The 18,254-nt window shown below is 39.7% G+C and overlaps 1 protein-coding gene across 1 annotated transcript; it reads right to left on the bottom strand.

Moving 5' to 3' along the window:
- Positions 1-3,862: 3,862 nt before the first annotated feature.
- LOC137175714 (voltage-dependent calcium channel gamma-4 subunit-like) lies at positions 3,863-14,316 on the bottom strand. The gene is made up of 4 exons (XM_067581546.1): positions 13,723-14,316; positions 8,138-8,221; positions 6,807-6,947; positions 3,863-5,750 (listed from the first exon to the last, which is right to left on the bottom strand). Exons 1-4 carry the CDS (start codon positions 13,943-13,945, stop codon positions 5,191-5,193), a joined length of 1,008 nt encoding a protein of 335 aa, XP_067437647.1. The 5' UTR covers positions 13,946-14,316; the 3' UTR covers positions 3,863-5,190.
- Between the last annotated feature and the right edge of the window lie 3,938 nt (positions 14,317-18,254).

Raw genomic sequence — 18,254 nt, 5'->3', positions numbered from 1 at the left:
GCTACTGTTAATTTAAACATTTTTTTTTGGACTTAACTTGTGGCAAAAATTGAAATTTGAGAAACATTCTAAATTGAAATGTGTTTTTGAAATGTATTTGCAACTATCAAAGAAAGCAAAAACACATTGATTCTGGTTCATGATATTATGAACTTTCTTTGATGCTTTTTAAATGAGAGCGTGGCTACTATTTTGTTTTTCCAGCTGTTATGAAGATGTAACCAGCCATGTTTTGTTCTCTTGTGTATTGTTAATCCAGAGGCCTCTGGTGTGTGACATCCTCATTTATAAAAAAAAGTTAAGTTTCTGCAGAAGTAGTTAAAATGTACTATGTTCACTTTTAGGTTACTGATTGAGTTTGCACTGCGCATGAACATGACAGGAGTTTGAAAAGTACGGTAATTGTTGAAAGTCTTTCCTATGAATTCTTAATAATGAGGGAAGTACATTATCTGCTGGAGCTGTCGCCTGTGACATGACACTGAGATAAGCCGTCAGTTTGAGTTAATCCTTATTGTGTTGAATGGAAGCTGTGAGTTCTGCTCTAACATGATGTATTTCGACACAAACACTGGCATTGGAGCGCACCATTCTCACAATATAGAGTTTGAACATCATGCAAAATAATGACTCAGATAATGAGTCAATATAAACAATCCTACACTTTAATTTTTGATCCAAGATTTGTGTTCCTTCTCTTTGCTGTTGTGGGCCTGTATAGTCTAGGTTGTATTTGATAGTGAGCAATACAAATACACTTTGTTGTTGTTATCACGGTAATAAGAGAAATATAATAATAATCAAAGTAAGACTAATTGTTTTAATGTGCTTTAAATCTTAGATTTTAGGGTTATTTCAGTGGATCATGTCAAAATCTCAGTTTATTGCCCCTGAAAATGTGAAGTATTTTGCTATAATATCAAATATTCAATGATAAATGTACAACAATTAAAGTAAAAGACTGAAAAAACATGGTTAGGTCTCATTTATTAGGAGTTTAAGTCTAAAAAAAAAACTAGCTAATCTGTTTCATCTGGGTTGAGTGAGTGTCATTTGATCAGATTTGATTGACAGTGCTGGTAACACAAAATGCAGAAATGTCTTATATGTGAAATAACTAAAATTAAAAACAGTATGTTCATGTAGGATCTGCATCACTCATAGTAAGAAGCTGATTGAGAAAATGTGATTTCAGGGACTTAAATATGAACAACCTTCATGCATTTTAAGCAAATCAAACAGATTTCTTTAGATTATGTTTCACTCTTTTGAGTAATTTTATTGACATTACAAAGCAAAACAAAATATTTTCAGTCCTCTCATAGGAAGTAAAGACACTTTTACAGGCATTTACAGGCTTGGTAGTACCATACATTATAGATAACTGATATATGTTGTTATTTCACTGAAACACAGGTTTGAGTGTTTATGGAGCACAAGAGAGAGACAGATAAAATGATTTAAGAACTCTGCACCAATCTCACATTTATGACTTTTATTACAACATTTTTTTCATCTGTATTCTAATCTCAGGATTCAAATTGGTGTCACGGTGTCACTCTTTTCTGTGCCAATTTACTTTTGCAATGTTGAAATCTTTAATTTCATCCTTTCAGTTTATTTTTAATATTTGTATGTGTCAGTTTAATGAGGGAGAAGAGGCGCAAAATTGTTCCACTGATGGTGACAGCTTCTTCTGTTCATCAGCTTAAGAGTTGTTTTACCGTCAGTGGTGTTTGCTTGTTAATAGATAAATTGCATTTCTATAGATGTTGTAGAATAATTAGATACATTACACTGCACCATCATGATGTGATGCTTTTCATGTGTCATAGCAGATGAAAAGGGTTACTGTAAGCTCCGACTGCTCCTGGCCAAATGCGGCTTTAGGACAGTGACAGATGTCATGCTAATGGATGCCTGTGGTTCCTGGATCGGCAGTATTGCATCAATATCAACAGGGAGCAAGGAATCAAGCTCCCTGCCGGGAAAAATGTCAGCCATTTTAAATTTTCAGAAAGAACTTGGGAGGAGGAGAGAGCGCCTGTGGAGAATTTCTCAGGAGGGAATCGCATCTGGCTTTCACATTCATCCTGTAACCTGTGAGTACATGTTGAGCTAATAAACAGTATGAAGATCACATAATATTAAATTCACATGTACTGCTGATGAAACAGTGATTCCCTCATAGAAATCAATCAAATATCTCTCCAAACATCAGCATGGTGTATGTTGTTGCTCTCACCACAAGCGACATGCTCACAGTTAATGACGGTGACATTATAACTGACATTCTCTGTGAGGAGACACACACACTGGTTTCAGAAAAGAAAATAAGCAACTATGTGATGTTTTCTCCTGTGTCAGATAACACAAAAATGTTTTTTCTCTGTCTGTTGAATATCAGGGAAGCCAACAGGTTAAGTCATTAATGTTAAGAAGTCTGGCGTCAGTCGATGTCTCTAATTTATACAAAATTGATTCCCAATTTGCATATAAATGGTTTTAACATTTACACCTGCCTATTATAGTTGTAATTTTGTTAGTCCAACAATGAACTTTCATCAGCTCTCCAAGTGTTATTAATATATCTTTGAGTAGCTTTTAATTACTAAACTTGTAACTCCTAAATTGCATTTTAAATAAGCCAGTGCTGGCTGTTGATGTTTTATTATGCAATGGTTGTATCAGGTTAAAGATAGCTGAAGTATACTGTATCATCTATGTCAGCATATGAGGTCACAAGGACAGAATCTGAGTTGACACCACAAATGGTTATTTTATCCGTCCTATAAAACGAGGTGCTGATGCTAACAATCACATAACTAGTTCTGTGACTGCATTTAGAGGTGACTCTGCCATTCTCCCTTCAATTACCGGAGAGGATATTTCACTGGCGCACAACAGGAGGGCCTGGCCGCGACTTTATTGTGGATGAAAATATCAGTGAGGGTCCATGGCATTCAAATTCACAGGGCTTAACAGCCTGAGTGATGGACGGAGGAGAGGGGGGGTGAAGAGGAGTTGCTCAAATTCAGGGCTGGAATGGGAAACAAGGTCATCAGACACAGTTTGCCATAACATAGATACATCACACACATGCAGAATGAAAATAAGTTGATTCTCATTCGAGGCTTCCCCCCTCTCCAACTCAGTGACTTGAATGACAACTGTAGCTGGGAGAGCAGAGAATTTGCAGAGACTAAACGCCCTCTCACGGCACTGTTTGTTTATACACGCATGGCAACCGCCGTGTCACTGATTCACAACGCAGCAACCAAATTAAACCGATTCTGACTGCTGCTAAAAATATTCAACTGGGAAACAAACCATGAAGCTGACATGGAAACCAGTCAAGCGTGCGCTATACCAAGAATGAGTAATTTGAACTTCTACTAGCCCGGCACACATACACAACACCCATTTTGCTCAAGCTCGTGCTTGGAGACAAGAGGACAAGCTTTTCCAAGTCTGGGTGAACATTTGGGAGCCTGTTAGTTTAATCAAGCATTAAGTTGGCTGATGCCGATTTCCTTTAACACCCAGTGGTTGCCCGACTGTCTGCCACGCAGTTTCATAGCAGAGCATAACAGGACCATCAACCCTGCATCATTAGCTAAATACTTCTCCTATGAGCAAAAGCAAAAGGTGTGAAAAATGTGATGAGTCGCCTCCATCGACCAACTCCCGGTTCATATGTTGCATTAAAAACACAAGCAAAGTGAAGTTAACTGTAATTACAGAGCTGAATTTTGAAGGTTTTGCCTGCTCATTCACTATTTACTGTTGCTGTTCTTTAATTCTAATGAAATAAAAAACACAGTATTTTATTCTGAACGTAGAGTGTTTTGACCAAAGGTACTTTGAGACCTTTGTTCTTGAGGAAGAGAACAGAGGACTAAAAAGATCTGCATAAAAATGTAGCTGTCAGTGCAATTTTCCAATATCCATCATGCAGCAGTCCAGTTCTTAAAAATCACACACAGAATTGTTTCTTGTTTGATGACAATTCCTTGAAAGAGATTGGTTCCCCCACAATTGTAAATACTTTAAATATGAGTTCTGCATCAACTACAGCTGTAATTTTTTGTGGCATGACTGAAAAGAAATCTGTATCAGACACAAACCCCTCTGAACACAAAGGCAGTAAATACAGAAACGAGAGTCGTATTAATTAACAGCAACACATACAGCGTGATCTCACCTCTGTTTTTACACACCAACTGTAACAGTCTGTCTGGCTTTAGGTAAGAAAAACCAAAACAACTTAAACATATTATTTCTCTCTTATAATAAGCTCTACATCGCTAAAAGTGAATTAATTTGTTCCCTACACTGTCCCTGAGCAAACAGAGAGCAAACTAGACAACACTTACACATCATGTTCTGACATTAGTGTGCGTCATTTTTCTTGATACATATTTGCAGAAATCCATATTAAAACTACGAATATGTGTCATCGTGTGGCAGTGTTTCAGAGCCGTTACACACACATTTCACATACTGCAATGCACATAGTTATCACATGACTCAAATAGAAGCTTGAGAGAGGTTATTGAGATACAGTAAAAGTATTTAAATGGCAGTTGAGAAGGCTTAAGACTATCAAAGGTGTACAGGTTAAGTTAGCACCAGTTGTGTTAAGGTAAACCAATACAAGACACAAATACTCTCAAAAGTTTATACAAACAATCACATAAATCACTTCATTGTAGCAACCACTTTTGGAGTCAAACATATTTTTCATTTCAGAGTAATAGAAAGAAAGTTTAATTTATCATACTGAGTATCAAGTCTATAAAAGGTTCATCCGTTTATCAAGCAAAGTCTTATGTGGCTAACCTTCAAGTACATTTTTCAGCCTCTCTGTGAGAGTAAAAGTCACTTTTTTCAAATAGTAGGTGTCACATTTTAGAATGAAACTCTTCAAATATTGCTACAAAATGTCTGCATTCACTTTCTAAAGAAGATACTGAGCCGTATCACAAAAAGTATCAGTTTTCCTTTTCCTCCAAATGAAACACAGATTGGCACTTTTCTGTCACAGAGGGACGCAAGAGAACAATTTTGAGTTCTGACCTTTCAACAATGTTGAATAGCCCCAGGGAGGAGCTGTCCTTTCTCATCAACTTTACAATATCTAAACGTTCCATCAAGCTTATTGTTTTATACAACAACACACTCTCCAGCTCATACCGGCGTGGTCCTCCTGCTCACTCCATCTTTAAGATCTTTCTGGAAGCAGTTGTGGACTTGTAAAAACCCAGAGTCCCTCTCAGGACTGTAGGGCCCCGCAGTCCCACTTCCACCCTTCAAAGGGTCCCTGCTGAGGGCATACAGAGATATATCTCCCATGGGCAACCCCATCCCCAACCCTCCTCCTCCTCCGCTGCTTCCTCCGCCAATCTTCATCCCCACTGGGGAGGGCTCACGGGATGGGTCAGTCGATCTGGAGCTGGAGCGCGAGCGCCTTCGTCGGTAGCGGTAACTTGGGATGCGAGAATATGGCGAGGAGGAGGAGGTGGTTTTGATGAAATCACGTCTGGCTCGGAAGCGCGTCTCTTTGTTTTTCTCGATATATATGTTGACAGCAAGAACGCCCACTGACTCGGCCACGATGAAGGAGAGGGCGCCGAAGTAGAAGGACCAGCCGTAGTTGTACTGGTTTTTCTTGTCCTCGTCTTTCTTATCACTGGGATCGCCGGCATTGCTGGAGATGTAGACGATGATGCCAATGATGTTGCTCAGGCCTGAAGAAAGATAGAGGAGGTTAGGGGCTCAAAAACAACATAAAAATACACACCCACGAAAGACATAAAATTACATTAAAACACAAACAATTCCATAAATAAATAATAGCAGCTGTGCAAAGCTGCATTAAAAAGTAGTGACAGTCTATTTGGCCTTGTTTAAAATGGATATTGCAGTGTGAAACCAAACTAACAGTTCAACCAAACTAATTTCACAGCTGAAAAACAAGCGGCTGATGTTTTGCAGAAGCGTTAATGTGTCATTTCGGATAACTAGCGCAATGTGTGCACCATTAAAAAAGGCACCAACACAGTACACCAGAGCTGACATCACGCTAGCTTGCAGCATGACAGAAGTTAGTGCTACCAGTTGGGTGGCGTTTAATTGCAGCCCAGCTGTCACTTTAACATGATGTGCAGCAGGTGAGCTTCCTAAAACTGCTGTAGATTTCATCAGCAGATTGGAGACGTGGTACGAGCCGCTCGCCATGTCAGTGCAGCTACCCGTTAGCCTCCTGCTAGCAGACTGCGCTCAATCACGGAGCTGAACTGATGCAATGTGTACTGTAGCACAATGCTAACGATCTCTCTATAAAAGCAGCTCATGGAGACATTTTAATCATTCACAATCTAATAACGTCATATCCCACACCGCTACCTTTAACACCTGAGAAAATCATTTTTACAAGTTAGGCCTCTTAATTATTGAGTGGAAAGAAACACGTTTCCATCATGACAACACAACTTTCCTGTAGATTTTCACCATTCTTCTAACATTCCTCTTTGCATATGAAATTAGAGCTATGGGCATTCATTTGTTTCACCATGCATTTATCTCAAAAACAACAAAAAATTCCAAAGGCACATATTTTGCATTTTTTGTTGTAATACAGAAAAAGTTTGTATATGTTAAAAAAAATGAGGCAACAAAACTTGTCTGCCTGTTCTTTCCCTTATATCCTTCTCCTCTTTTCTATCTGTGACACCACACCGAATATATTTGTTGTCGCCCCAGTTTGTGTGTTTATCTGTGGTGCACTGTCAGCCTTGTCCTACCTGCAGCCACAAACAGGATGCCGGCACTGAGCAGGATGTTGTTCTTGCTGCTGTAGATACGTCCAACCCCGACACACAGGCCACCCAACATGAGCAGAATGGTGCTGAGGATGGGGAAGAGGCTGGAGGCACGCACTATACCTGTGAATGTCAGATGGAGAGACACAGCGTGGCCTTAGTGTCGATACGAATGGGGAAACACAACACTTCAAATATGTAGCATCAGAGCTAAGCAGTAAAAGCAATAAAAAGTTGTAGAATTAGTCACTGATAACATTAATACAGTAGTACTGTTGTAGTAATAGTCCTGGCAGTAGACTCTCCTTTTATCTCTGTTTTAGTCTCCACCTACTCCTGGGGGAAATATCTGGCTCTTTAGCTGTTAAATCGTCCACTATGTTCACCAGCTTGCTTTGTCTGTCTGTTGTTTGGTGCTGGGCAGGTAGTGTACAGTGGGTTTATTAGAGCCTTTTCACTGAAAACAGCAGGTGGGAACAAGGTTGATGAGAGTGGCGAGAGTGAACCGACACATTACAGCTGCACACTGAAAAACCTCTGCAGAGTTGAGGGGAACTGTAGAGTTGGGTGATAATTCTTTATGGGTTCTTCATTACAAGCAACACCTTTCACATTGCCTACAGTAATTACATCCTTTGTTAATTCAAATTGTTAATATGATACAAGCTTTAATTGTATCATATTCATTAAAATGCACTGTGCTTTAACATAAGAATTATGTGTCTGGCAGAATTACTTGTAGAGGAAAAAAGGGAGTGAGAGAGGAGTGGAAACTACTTTGAGTCTAAGTGATGAATACTTCCACAGATAGAAAGGCCTGCTTAGCAGACGCTCTTGCCTTTCCATGACACTAACCAAGTGAGTGCAGGCTTTAATTTTCATGAGCTTATTGAAATTCATCAATACAGGCAACAGCAGAGATGGGAACAGTTGCTTAGGGGCACAGGGGATAAACCAAATGTGGTATAGCGAGTGAGGCTGATCTTAGACCTCAAGCAAAATGATAGTTTAGACAATTTTCAGTCTAGTCGCATGAGGTGACGTTTTCATGAAACTACCTTGTCCAAATGTGAGATGTGCTCTTACGTGGGTGAAGTCATGTTTTAGACAAGCACTATTACACAACAGCATCCAACACACTTCATCATCTCTTTAGCTCCAATTACTGTCATGACATCAGGCTTTTATGGGGGAGGGATAGAGATGTCATGACACGTTAAGTACCCTCGTGATAACTCCATCACCCCTTGGAAAAAAAAGAGGGCGGATTAAGGGTTGAAGTGTTTGAAGATGAAGATGTTGCATTGACTTACGTAAGATGTACTCTGAGCTGTCTGTATCGTAGTCGTTATCCTCTGGAAAATGATTGATCCGAAAACAGCTTCCTTTGTTGATACCTGGGGAGAAGCCAAAAGCACACCGTGTGTGTGAATGTGACAAATGGCAATATCAACCAACAGTTAAGAGAAAATACTGTGTCTTGGAGGTCGATGTACTCCAATTACGATAGAGGTATAAAAGGAATTACGTGCTCATCATCCACTTCCTGAGACAAATGAAATGTAGAAAATTGGAGTCTCTCTTTTTTGGTAAAGAATATCTAAATGAATGCTGATCTGTCCTGTTTCCATCTTTAACCATGTCAGAAACCATTTGAGGACAGGCTGCTCTGGATCTGTGGTTCTGAAGTTCTCGAGCCCTCGGGCACCTTCCATTCAAAGTCTCTTCACTGAGAACATCTTCCCTCCACTTTTAAGAGAATAAAACATTGGAGCATTATGAATATTGAAAGGTTAGACTTTGAATTAAGAGTCTGACGCTTGATTTTTTTTTCTCACCACATCCCATCATTTCTGTCTTTGTTACTGTGTTAGCTGCTTTGGAGATATGCTAGACACCTGCAGATGTATCAGTGGACATGGTAATCCTTCACTAAACACATAAACTAATCCTGACCCTAAACACAGCATGGATTCTCACTTCACTATGCAAAAGAACTTTTGTTATTCTTTGTGACAGTGCAAAAAGTTTGACAAAAGACAGTGCTGACATTTTTTAGAAAATATGCATTTCAGAGGAAAACATTCTACATACTTCATGTTGAAATTTCCTAATTTTGAAGATAAAAGTCATGCTGCGTCATGCTACCTAAGCCAAATAGAGCCTCTAGCTGTTGGACATGTCCTGGTAAATTAGAGGAATTCCAAACAGCTGATGTGAAAAAAGTTAACATAGGAAACCTAGAAAAGCTTATGTTATCCAAAAACGTTATTCCAGCCAATGGTCAGGCTTGTTTAAGGTGCTCAGATAAGTTTCACTTTCTCAGTCTGTAAGTTGACTTTTGTTTGTATACTGCACATAATTGATTAAAGATGTATCCAGTGATTTGTTTGAATAGATAAACTGCAATTACGTCATCAAGAAATCTGAAGTTTTACATATTTCTTACCTGACAAAAGTCATCTATCGAGTTTACAGCATTTGACTGTTCTGCATATTAGCCTTATTTAAAGGTATTGAGTTTTTGGCCACTAGTAGTTCTAATGGAGCAATTTTGTGACAAGCGTATCCCTTGTTTTTATGTATCATGTAAACACTTGTGAGCATTCAGGTGATGCGACGTTAGGTTTTACGCTACAGCTTCAATGATTAATCAATTAATCAATTAGTTGATAGAAAATTAATCATCAACTATTTTGAAAATCGAATAATCAAAATGTCATTTTGCATTACATTACTGTAAATTAAGTATTTTGGGGGTTTTGAACTGTTGGTTGGACAAGACCTTGAGGACATCACCTTAGACTCCAGGATGTTGTGATGAGCATTTTTTCACCATTTTCTAATGTTTTATTGACCAAAAGATTAATCGATTATAAAAATAATCATTAGCCTTATATACTATTCCGCAAATTGACAGACGGTGGCAGTAATGCACCGAGAAGTATAGCGATGCACCTGCAAAGGTATGGAAGAAGAAGAAAAATGCGTTAAACAGGTTTGTTCCTCATCAATGATACATACAATGTGTTTTGGTGAGAAACGGGGAATGTAAACATAATTATGTTTATTTACAAGAAAACTGCACAGAGTACCTTTAAAGCCACTTACAGCCTGTGTGTGGCCTACTGTTGACATTCAGCCTCACATAAATGTGTTGTTGCAAACAGTTATAAGTGGCTCTCCAGTAATGTTTGGGGGATGTTCACCATTTGCTGTGGGTGTGTCCCATGGTGAACTGGGCTGTGACTACAAAGATCAAAAGCAGTGTTAACATCCGCTTATTAACTGCTCTCACTTGCTGCTTCTTTTATGCCTGAGTGGTAGACAGCTCAACAAGATAAGTGACACATTTTGGGCTGAAAATGTTTTATGAGGTAGGAAATACATTTACCATGTATGTTAGGCCATCAGGATACAAACAATGTGAATTAATGAATGTAAACAAAAGACTGTATAAAACCCCACGAGACATCTTTAATGTACGTTCCCAACTAAGTATATTGACATGATTTCATTTAGTCATTAGCACATTGTTGTCTGCAGATTTTACAGTCTTTACAGTCAATGTCTGAGAGACTGCTAGGAAAGAGAATGACTCAGTCTGTCTTTTTTTTTTTAACACTATTACCAGTATAGATGTCTCATCACCCACTTCTCTCCCTTCTATGCCCTATAAGGTTTTCCTCTTCAACCCCCTCTCAGTTTCCTTTTGATTTTTTATGTACCAAGCTCCCTCTTCGGATTGATATAGATGCACAATCACAGTGATAAAATGTTCAATATACTGAATATATATGTGTTTCAAGATCTGTTTCAGTGTAATTGGATGTTTTTTTTCCAACAGGTCTAGGAAGAAGCAGTAAAAGATAGCAAGATTTTTTTTTTAAGTTGTATTTTTTAAGATCAAACAAAAAGTGAAGATGTCAAAGTAAAATTACTCTATCAATAAATAACACACAGAAGGCCGGCAAGTTAATAATGAGAGGGATGACGGTGAGAAAGATAGAGAGAGAAAGAGAGTGAGCTCAGTAGGGGAGGAATTTCCCCAGAGCCTATCTGTCTGAGAGACCGGAGCCCATCTTTTATTACTCAGCATAGCTTCACCATGGCAACCTCCCCCCGGCAACCCAGAATCACATTTCTAGCTCCACTTCTCAGAGGACGCCTTTGACATCTTACTAATGTATTCACCAGGCTAGCACACACTCACACACTCACACACACACACACACACACACACTTGGATGCTTCACAGAAACCTAAAACACATTCACACACAAACACAAACACAAAGTCTTGCCACAAAAGACCAGAGAGCAGCCTTTAAGATACAGAGAAGCTTGAACAATCACATTTTAAGAAAAAAAAAAAAAAAAAAACTTGAGATGGTGGCTCACACCACATCAGCAGGATTTGTCCATTTGAAGTTGGGAAAAAATGTCTGCTTGAAACACATCATATCTTTCATTGCCACTCATGCATCTTCACTGATCAGTGGTGAGTGGCTTAAGTGAGAGTTCTTGTTTTATTTCAGCATGACTGGCTGCAGAACAAGACTTCACTTTGTCTCCTTTAAAAGCTCGTTCTCCATTATTGCTCACCTTCAGTCAACCTCCTCCTTGTTCTAAAAGACACGACACTCATACAGACGTCTGTTTGGCACGCAGAGACAAGCCTTATTTCTTCTACAAGGTTAGCCAACGTGTCCCGGGGCTTACCCATTATTTATGCCATTCATTTGACCTAATACAACCGGTTAGACTCCATCTTGTTCTGTGTCTCTTCCTAGAAGAGATTTTCTCCGAAGTGGACAATAAAATGAGTGGACAGTTAGGGCTTCAAAGAAAGCAAAGTGAAGTTAAAGCTGTGATCCTTATTCAGTCCTTTTTTAAAAAAATCAACCACAAATAAATGTATACATGGTAGACTGTAACCCAAAGAACAATCTATCCAATTTCCTATTTGTTTGAGGTCACTACAATTTTAAAAGTAAGCCTATGATTGGATGTTATCAACTCCTTTGGCCTCAGAGAGCTCCAGTGGTAGATATACCATCAGAGAGCAGCTTGGTCCAATTTCACAACAAATGTTTAGGAATACAGGCAATATGATGTGTGTTTGTGTGTGTGTGTTTGTGTGTGTGTGTGTGTGTGTGTGTGTGCGTGTGTGCTTTCAGTTTCAGCTCAGCTTCCAACGAGACGAGCAGGGAAAGAGAGGATGGTGGAAAAGACGACAGATGTTTAAGAGCAGCGTGCACTCCTCACTCTCACTCTCACCGATGAGACTCTCAAGGGTTTGAAGCGCAAGAGAGGGAATTCTTCTTTTGAATAACTTTACAGGTACTCCATAAATAGTAATGCATTTTTAAAAAAAATAAAATTCCAGTAAGAATAGAGGCAGTACAGAACAAAAGTGCATGGAGTGTGACTTCTATCATGGCTACAGCATATGAGACAGACTTCTGGGAAAGTGTTGGACCCCCACAGATCTCTTGACATGTCTCAGAGATATTGGTTGCCCCGAGAAGTATTCTCTTGTGATCAATATGGAAATTATGAATGCATTTCAAATAATGATTTTCCTTGAATTATCCATCTTTCTGTCATATGCTTATAATCATCATCTCACATATCACTGCAGCATCTGTTTGGTAAAAAAAAAAAAGAACAAGCAAACATACACATGCAAAAGTATCACATATAGGCAAGTGCAGGAAAGCTGATCAACTAAAATCTGCAAATCTTCACAAAGAGAATAATTTACAAGTCAGCAACTGATCAGTTCCAACTTACAGTTGGTCATGATTGGTCCTCTGCATCTGAGGTTTTCTTGCAAAGGTACACACACATATTTACTTATACATGTTAGTTAATATGTCAGTTAAAAGGATCGAAAGAGTGGAGATTTCAGCACCAGCAGGAGTGGACAGCGCCACAGCAGCAGGGGCTGATAGAAGACGTCATTGATGACAACTTTCACGGATCAAGTGATTGACTTCATTGATTTTGCTTCTTTCTAATGAAGCGATTGCGCGCAGTGATGTGCAAACGTACCCGAACAACAACAACAACAACAAGCTGCTCTCACAACGCAAGAAGCCCAACCCAAAACTCCTCAGGATCAGGGATATGCAGCAAAACAGCTGAGAAAATGTTGACAGGATTTAATGAAGCAATAAGTCAATCCCTTGCTAAAACGTTACTTCTGAACTTATTTCATCAGTCTAAGCAATTTCATGGAGGGAGTTGCCAAGCAACTGTATCGCGTTAATGAGAAAATCAGGGCAGATTCTTTCATTAATACCAGGCAAGCGACATTTCTTGCTTGATAAACAAAACGTAAAGCATAGTCCACTAGTTTCAGCTGTATGTCATGATCAAACCGCTGTTTCGTCTTTTTCAGTGAATAATTTACGGGGGAAACTGGCGCAAACGTAGCATTACGCACGCCTTTGCGCGCAACAAGCAGCAATTTCCCTCCACTTTGTCTCGTACAATTTAACGTCCATGTAACTTTCGAAATGCCATTTCACGCATTTAACAACAAAATTTTGACTTCTAATGGTTTTATATTGCTGATTTCCATAACTGTTGAAAATGCTTGTGTACTTTTTTTTTTTTACAAAGACAAACAGCGTTTCTGGGATTTTGACGCGGAGCTCTCATGGGAGCATTTGTTTAAATTCTGTTTTATTCCACTCACCAAACGAACAGCATCATGGCAATTTAATCAGTCATACTGCACATAGTGTCACCTCCCAACCGTAAAATACCGAGTCAAAGTCAATAACAAGCAGGAGATCAACTGGCACGTCACCTGTGCCAATATGAGCTCTTGTATGTAATAAAAAAAGTTTGTGAGATAACGGACACTAACTTATCAGACTGTGTTTTACCTTCGATACAGCAGATCCTCCACAGCCCGGAGTGCGTCAGGTCGCCTTTGACTTTCTTGGTTTGCATCTGGGTCTCGTCTGTGGTGACATTAGTGGTGTTGCAGATGTACGCCCGGGAGTAAAGCCAGTAGTCGGTGCCGATGGCGATGGTCATGAGGCTGAAGGCGGCGAAGGCCCCCACGATGGCCAGCAAAGTCTGAACCCTTCGGTCACACCATGCCATGGCGTCTCATAATGTGTGGATCCTCCAAGGCAGCTTACGCACACGGCGAGGAGCGCATGGTGCCCATCATCAACAGGAGAAGCGCTTGCGTCTCGCGGTTTTTCCCTCTCATTAAGCCAAGTCTCGATCCTTAACTGCTTGATTTCTGCTGCTCTTCCACCCAAACTTCAGTCGGAGTTCAATCCATGACGCCGAGTTTGACCACGATTGCAGGTTTTGTTTTATTCCTATGTCCTCATTCCTGCCACAGGTGGAAATTTCAAAAAAACAATCTGGAGACGCGTTCATCGAAGAAGTACACTTTTATCATTCATTTGAAGGAAGTTAACGATATTTATATCGATCACACACCATCATGGCTTCTTTTCAGTTTACAGTTCAATAGTAAACTGCAGGGTTTGACAAAAGATGCAGCATCGTTCATGCAGACCACACCTTCCACGGCTGTGGCCAGGCCAATGGGAGACGGCGAGTTGAACAGCTGGTGGAAGAAGAAAACATTAGACCTAAACATATATAGTGATGTTAGATAGCAATTTGACATACATACATACATACATACATATATACATACATACAATTAAGAAACAGTTAAGTAGGTCCAATCTGCAAACGACACCTCCTCCACCTATATATATAAAAAACCCAAAACACGTACACAGAACATACACACATCATCATGCATGCACTTCTGGGTGTCAAATGTTTTCAAAAACATCTACAAATCAAGAAAAAGATGAAAACCACCACCACTGACAGCAGAGTGGAGATTAGAGAGATTTGATGTGCGGCAGAACTACTGCAGCAGCAACTTTAAAGAAGTTGAAAGCATCACTACTGATGAAATATTTCTTAAAATCATCCATCAAAACCACTTTGAAGTTGGAGCAGTCTGCTTGCAAGATCACCCAGCTCATGCAAGTAGATAAAACAGACATAAATCTTCGCCACGAGCAGAGACGCAGATTCCATGTTCCTAAATGAATGCAGTCTTATAACGTCTAAGTTAGGACTGGGGCCTGTCGCTTTAAGCCCTCAGCTTTTCTGTCTTTTCTTTTTCACACTGACACAGAGAGAGAGAGAGGCAACCGCAGAGGGCCTGCAGGGTTTGGCCCAGGCTGTAACTGCACTGTATGTACTGTCCCATCTTTGACTGGGGGCCCTATCCTATGATCCCAGGCTCCGAATCACTTCCTGGCTCCTGCAAAGAGAGAGCAAAAACAATGCATGTGTGTGTGTGTGTGTGCACGCACGATGGGAGAGACTAGATAAGCCCGAGGATCATGAGGGAAGAAGGAGGAGAATGAGGATTAGGAGATAAAGTGAGGAAGAAAGGAGAGAGAGGTGTGTGAGATGGATGGTAAAAATGAGATTATGATCAAGGAAAGGGACAAAAAAAAAAGGGAGCATGCAGGATGAGTAGAGAGAGGCAGGATATGGAGTTCACTAGTTTCACATTTTACATATTAAGACTGGAAAGCAAGTGATGAGAATGTAGTTGTGCAGTTTGAGTTGGAATACGTCTGCTGCACTTAAATCATCTTTCCAAAGGGGTGAGAGTGGGGAAGTCACAGCAGGTGAGCAGACAGAGGCCAAGAAATGTGATCTTTCACATTACATCAGCAAACAGAAAATTTAATCTGGCAGAATAAGTTACACTGCTCATAAAGACTTTATACCACCATATATGTTATTTTCAGCAATTTTAGATGCTGCCTTGTCTCTACTGTAAGTCTCTAACCCATTGCGTATGACAAGGGTGACTTGAGAAACTCTGCAGTGTAGATTTAACTATGAATCTGAAACTCAGAACTTTCTCCTGGTTTTCCAGCCACGCTGTCCCACTTTATCTCAGTCAGTGTGTCTGTGATTCTTCCCTTCATATGCCCCATTTGGTTTGGCAGCCAAATATATTGTCCTTGGGCTATTTTTGCATCCTGAAAAGATTTTGAGTGCTGCTTTTTATTAGTACAAAGGACCTGTGGGCTTTTTACCTAGCCTGTGTGTGTGAAGTGACTGTGGTAATAAGAGTGCACAGAAGTCACTGATAATGAGTTTAATTCACATCATCACAATGTTCCAAACTTTTTTCTTTTTTTCCAATTTCACTTCTTCATCTCTCCCGTCTCCAGCTTCTCCATTGCCCCTTCTTAACTTGAGAAAGTGCCGTGGCGCAGCTTGCAGTTTCATTCTGGCAACTGATGTCTAGTCTGCCAGCTTTCTCTTTTCTCATGCTGTTCTCTTCTTCCATGCAGGTTTTGGCCAGTGCCAAACACAATTCCTCTATGACCTTGCTGAACTTGCCTTACAAATATTGCTGCTTAAGAGTTGAGAGTGTTTGTTAGCTGTGGTTTATTTATGCTGCCACAGCCTGGCCTATCCAGTGAAAGAGAATACTGCTGTATGACTGCATGATGCACAGTGTTAGTGAATGTGCCAATGTGCCAGAGCTATTTAGATGGGAAATTGGGGGCCTTATCAAGGAAGTAATTGGTTTTTGGCAAAATTATAGGGTAAAGGAGGAAGCATGTGTATGCTGTTTCTCTTGAAAAGCAAATTTGAGAGACCAGAAGGGACCAAGTAAGATAGGTCTGAAAGATCAACTGAGATCAGGAAAGAGGAAATATTAAAGCTTTGGACCAGATGTGGTAAAAATTTTCAGCTCCAAATGAGAGAATGAGACAGACTGAGATTTCTTTTGCAGATAAAAACTCATTTAAGTCAATTATTTCATGTTTTTATTGTTTTGATATGTTTTGTTTATCTGACCTACAAGATTGCAAATTTACAGGTTCATACAATATAGTTGTCTTTTTTCACACAGGCTCTGAGTTAAAACACAAAGCATCAGGAAAAATAAATGAAAAGTGTCATAAGATCATAAGTTGTCAGCCTCGTACTAAAAATCAAGCACTACATTTTCATGAATTAATAATTTAATTAATTAATAATCCTCTGTTGTGGAAAAAACAACAAAACTTGTGAAGAGGGCGGGCCATACTCGTAATATGCAGTGTCACGTTTGTGCTTACGATGAAGAGGCTCCAGAGAACTCAGAGGCTGAGCTTAAGTCATTCTCTTAATGCATGATTTTCCTAAAATATAAACATGATTCAAGAGAATTACAGAAAACACTTGTGAACCTCAAATGGCTTAATTTAAAGCTTATAACTCAGTGAAGGATAATTATAATCATCAGTAGAAGGCTGGGGTAGTGCTGTGCAGCTCTAAACCCTTTGCTAGATGAGCAAGGGTTTAAAAATGTCCACAAAATATTAACCAGCAGGAAAGAATACCAGTTACTGTATATACCAACATGACCAGATACTGTATATCTCTTGCCTGTCTCTCTAGTGTTGTTCAGGGGTGAAATGAAGCAAACACACGGCTGCTGCCTGCTGCAGTCATCAGTGAGATGTTGTGTGTACAGACAGTGCCTGGAGCAGAAGAGAGAAATAAAGAGCATTGGGCTAAAAGAACACAAACACAGACTCTGCCCTTAGGCTGCCAGAAACTAGCTGTGCTATCATAAGCTGTAGTAAAATTTTACTGTTTTTTTCCCCAATTTCTTAATATTTAGGCTTTAAAGGGAAAATTCAGCTTGTTTCAACTGGGGTCTTATTTTTACAGTTTTGGTTGTGATTTCTCAGTCATGTTAAGTAAGATAGAGCAAAAAATGAATGGCCACTATATTTGGAGATAAAACAGAAAGTGATAGGTGCTGCTAAAATGTTCATAACAATCCCTCATTGTACAATATATCTGTGTCCATGGAAAGTTTGTCTCATATGTTTGTTTAAAATACTCTTTTATCCATGACTCTGTGTTCTCAGATCTCAGCAGTTAACTCGGTAAGTGTTAACTGCTGTAAAAGCTGTAAAAATAAGACTCACATAAAATGATCCTCTAACATCTGACATTTTTTGAACGAAGAGATGCACTTGAGCTCGACTGTCACACCAAATGGAACAAGCTGGCACAGACAGAAAACAGAAACAGACCTTTCAGTTTTCTAATTTTCCTACCCGTTTAGCACAGAGTGGTGTCAGCAGCACCAAGGCATTCAGCCCCTCGGTGGTTTCATGACCCTCAGTGTGGACCATCTGTCCCCCTGTGCCCGCTGACTTCTCCAAAATCCTCTTAGTTTGGGTCAGTAGAAGCAAGTAGTCAGTAGGCTTTTGGGTAGTTTTTGAGTGTTATGAAAAGGGGTGCATGTTGGATAGCTGATCTTCAAAGGCTAATTTTCAAGTCCCTTGACTCCAATCAGGCTTTGAATCATGCTGCGCTACATCACTGATTAAAAGCAGGG

Source organism: Thunnus thynnus, chromosome 3, assembly GCF_963924715.1.
Source record: "Thunnus thynnus chromosome 3, fThuThy2.1, whole genome shotgun sequence".
Taxonomy (NCBI): domain Eukaryota; kingdom Metazoa; phylum Chordata; class Actinopteri; order Scombriformes; family Scombridae; genus Thunnus; species Thunnus thynnus.
The sequence above is the reverse complement of the archived record's forward strand: the minus strand, read 5'-3'. Positions and strand labels throughout refer to the sequence as shown.

Excerpts from the sequence above, each read along its gene's own strand:
- LOC137175714 (XM_067581546.1), bottom strand. The coding sequence starts at position 13,945 with ATGGCATGGTGTGACCGAAGGGTTCAGACTTTGCTGGCCATCGTGGGG. Across the intron at positions 8,222-13,722 it reads GAGGATCTGCTGTATCGAAG|GTATCAACAAAGGAAGCTGT; the intron begins GTAAAACACAGT and ends GCTTCTCCCCAG. Across the intron at positions 6,948-8,137 it reads CAGCTCAGAGTACATCTTAC|GTATAGTGCGTGCCTCCAGC; the intron begins GTAAGTCAATGC and ends TGACATTCACAG.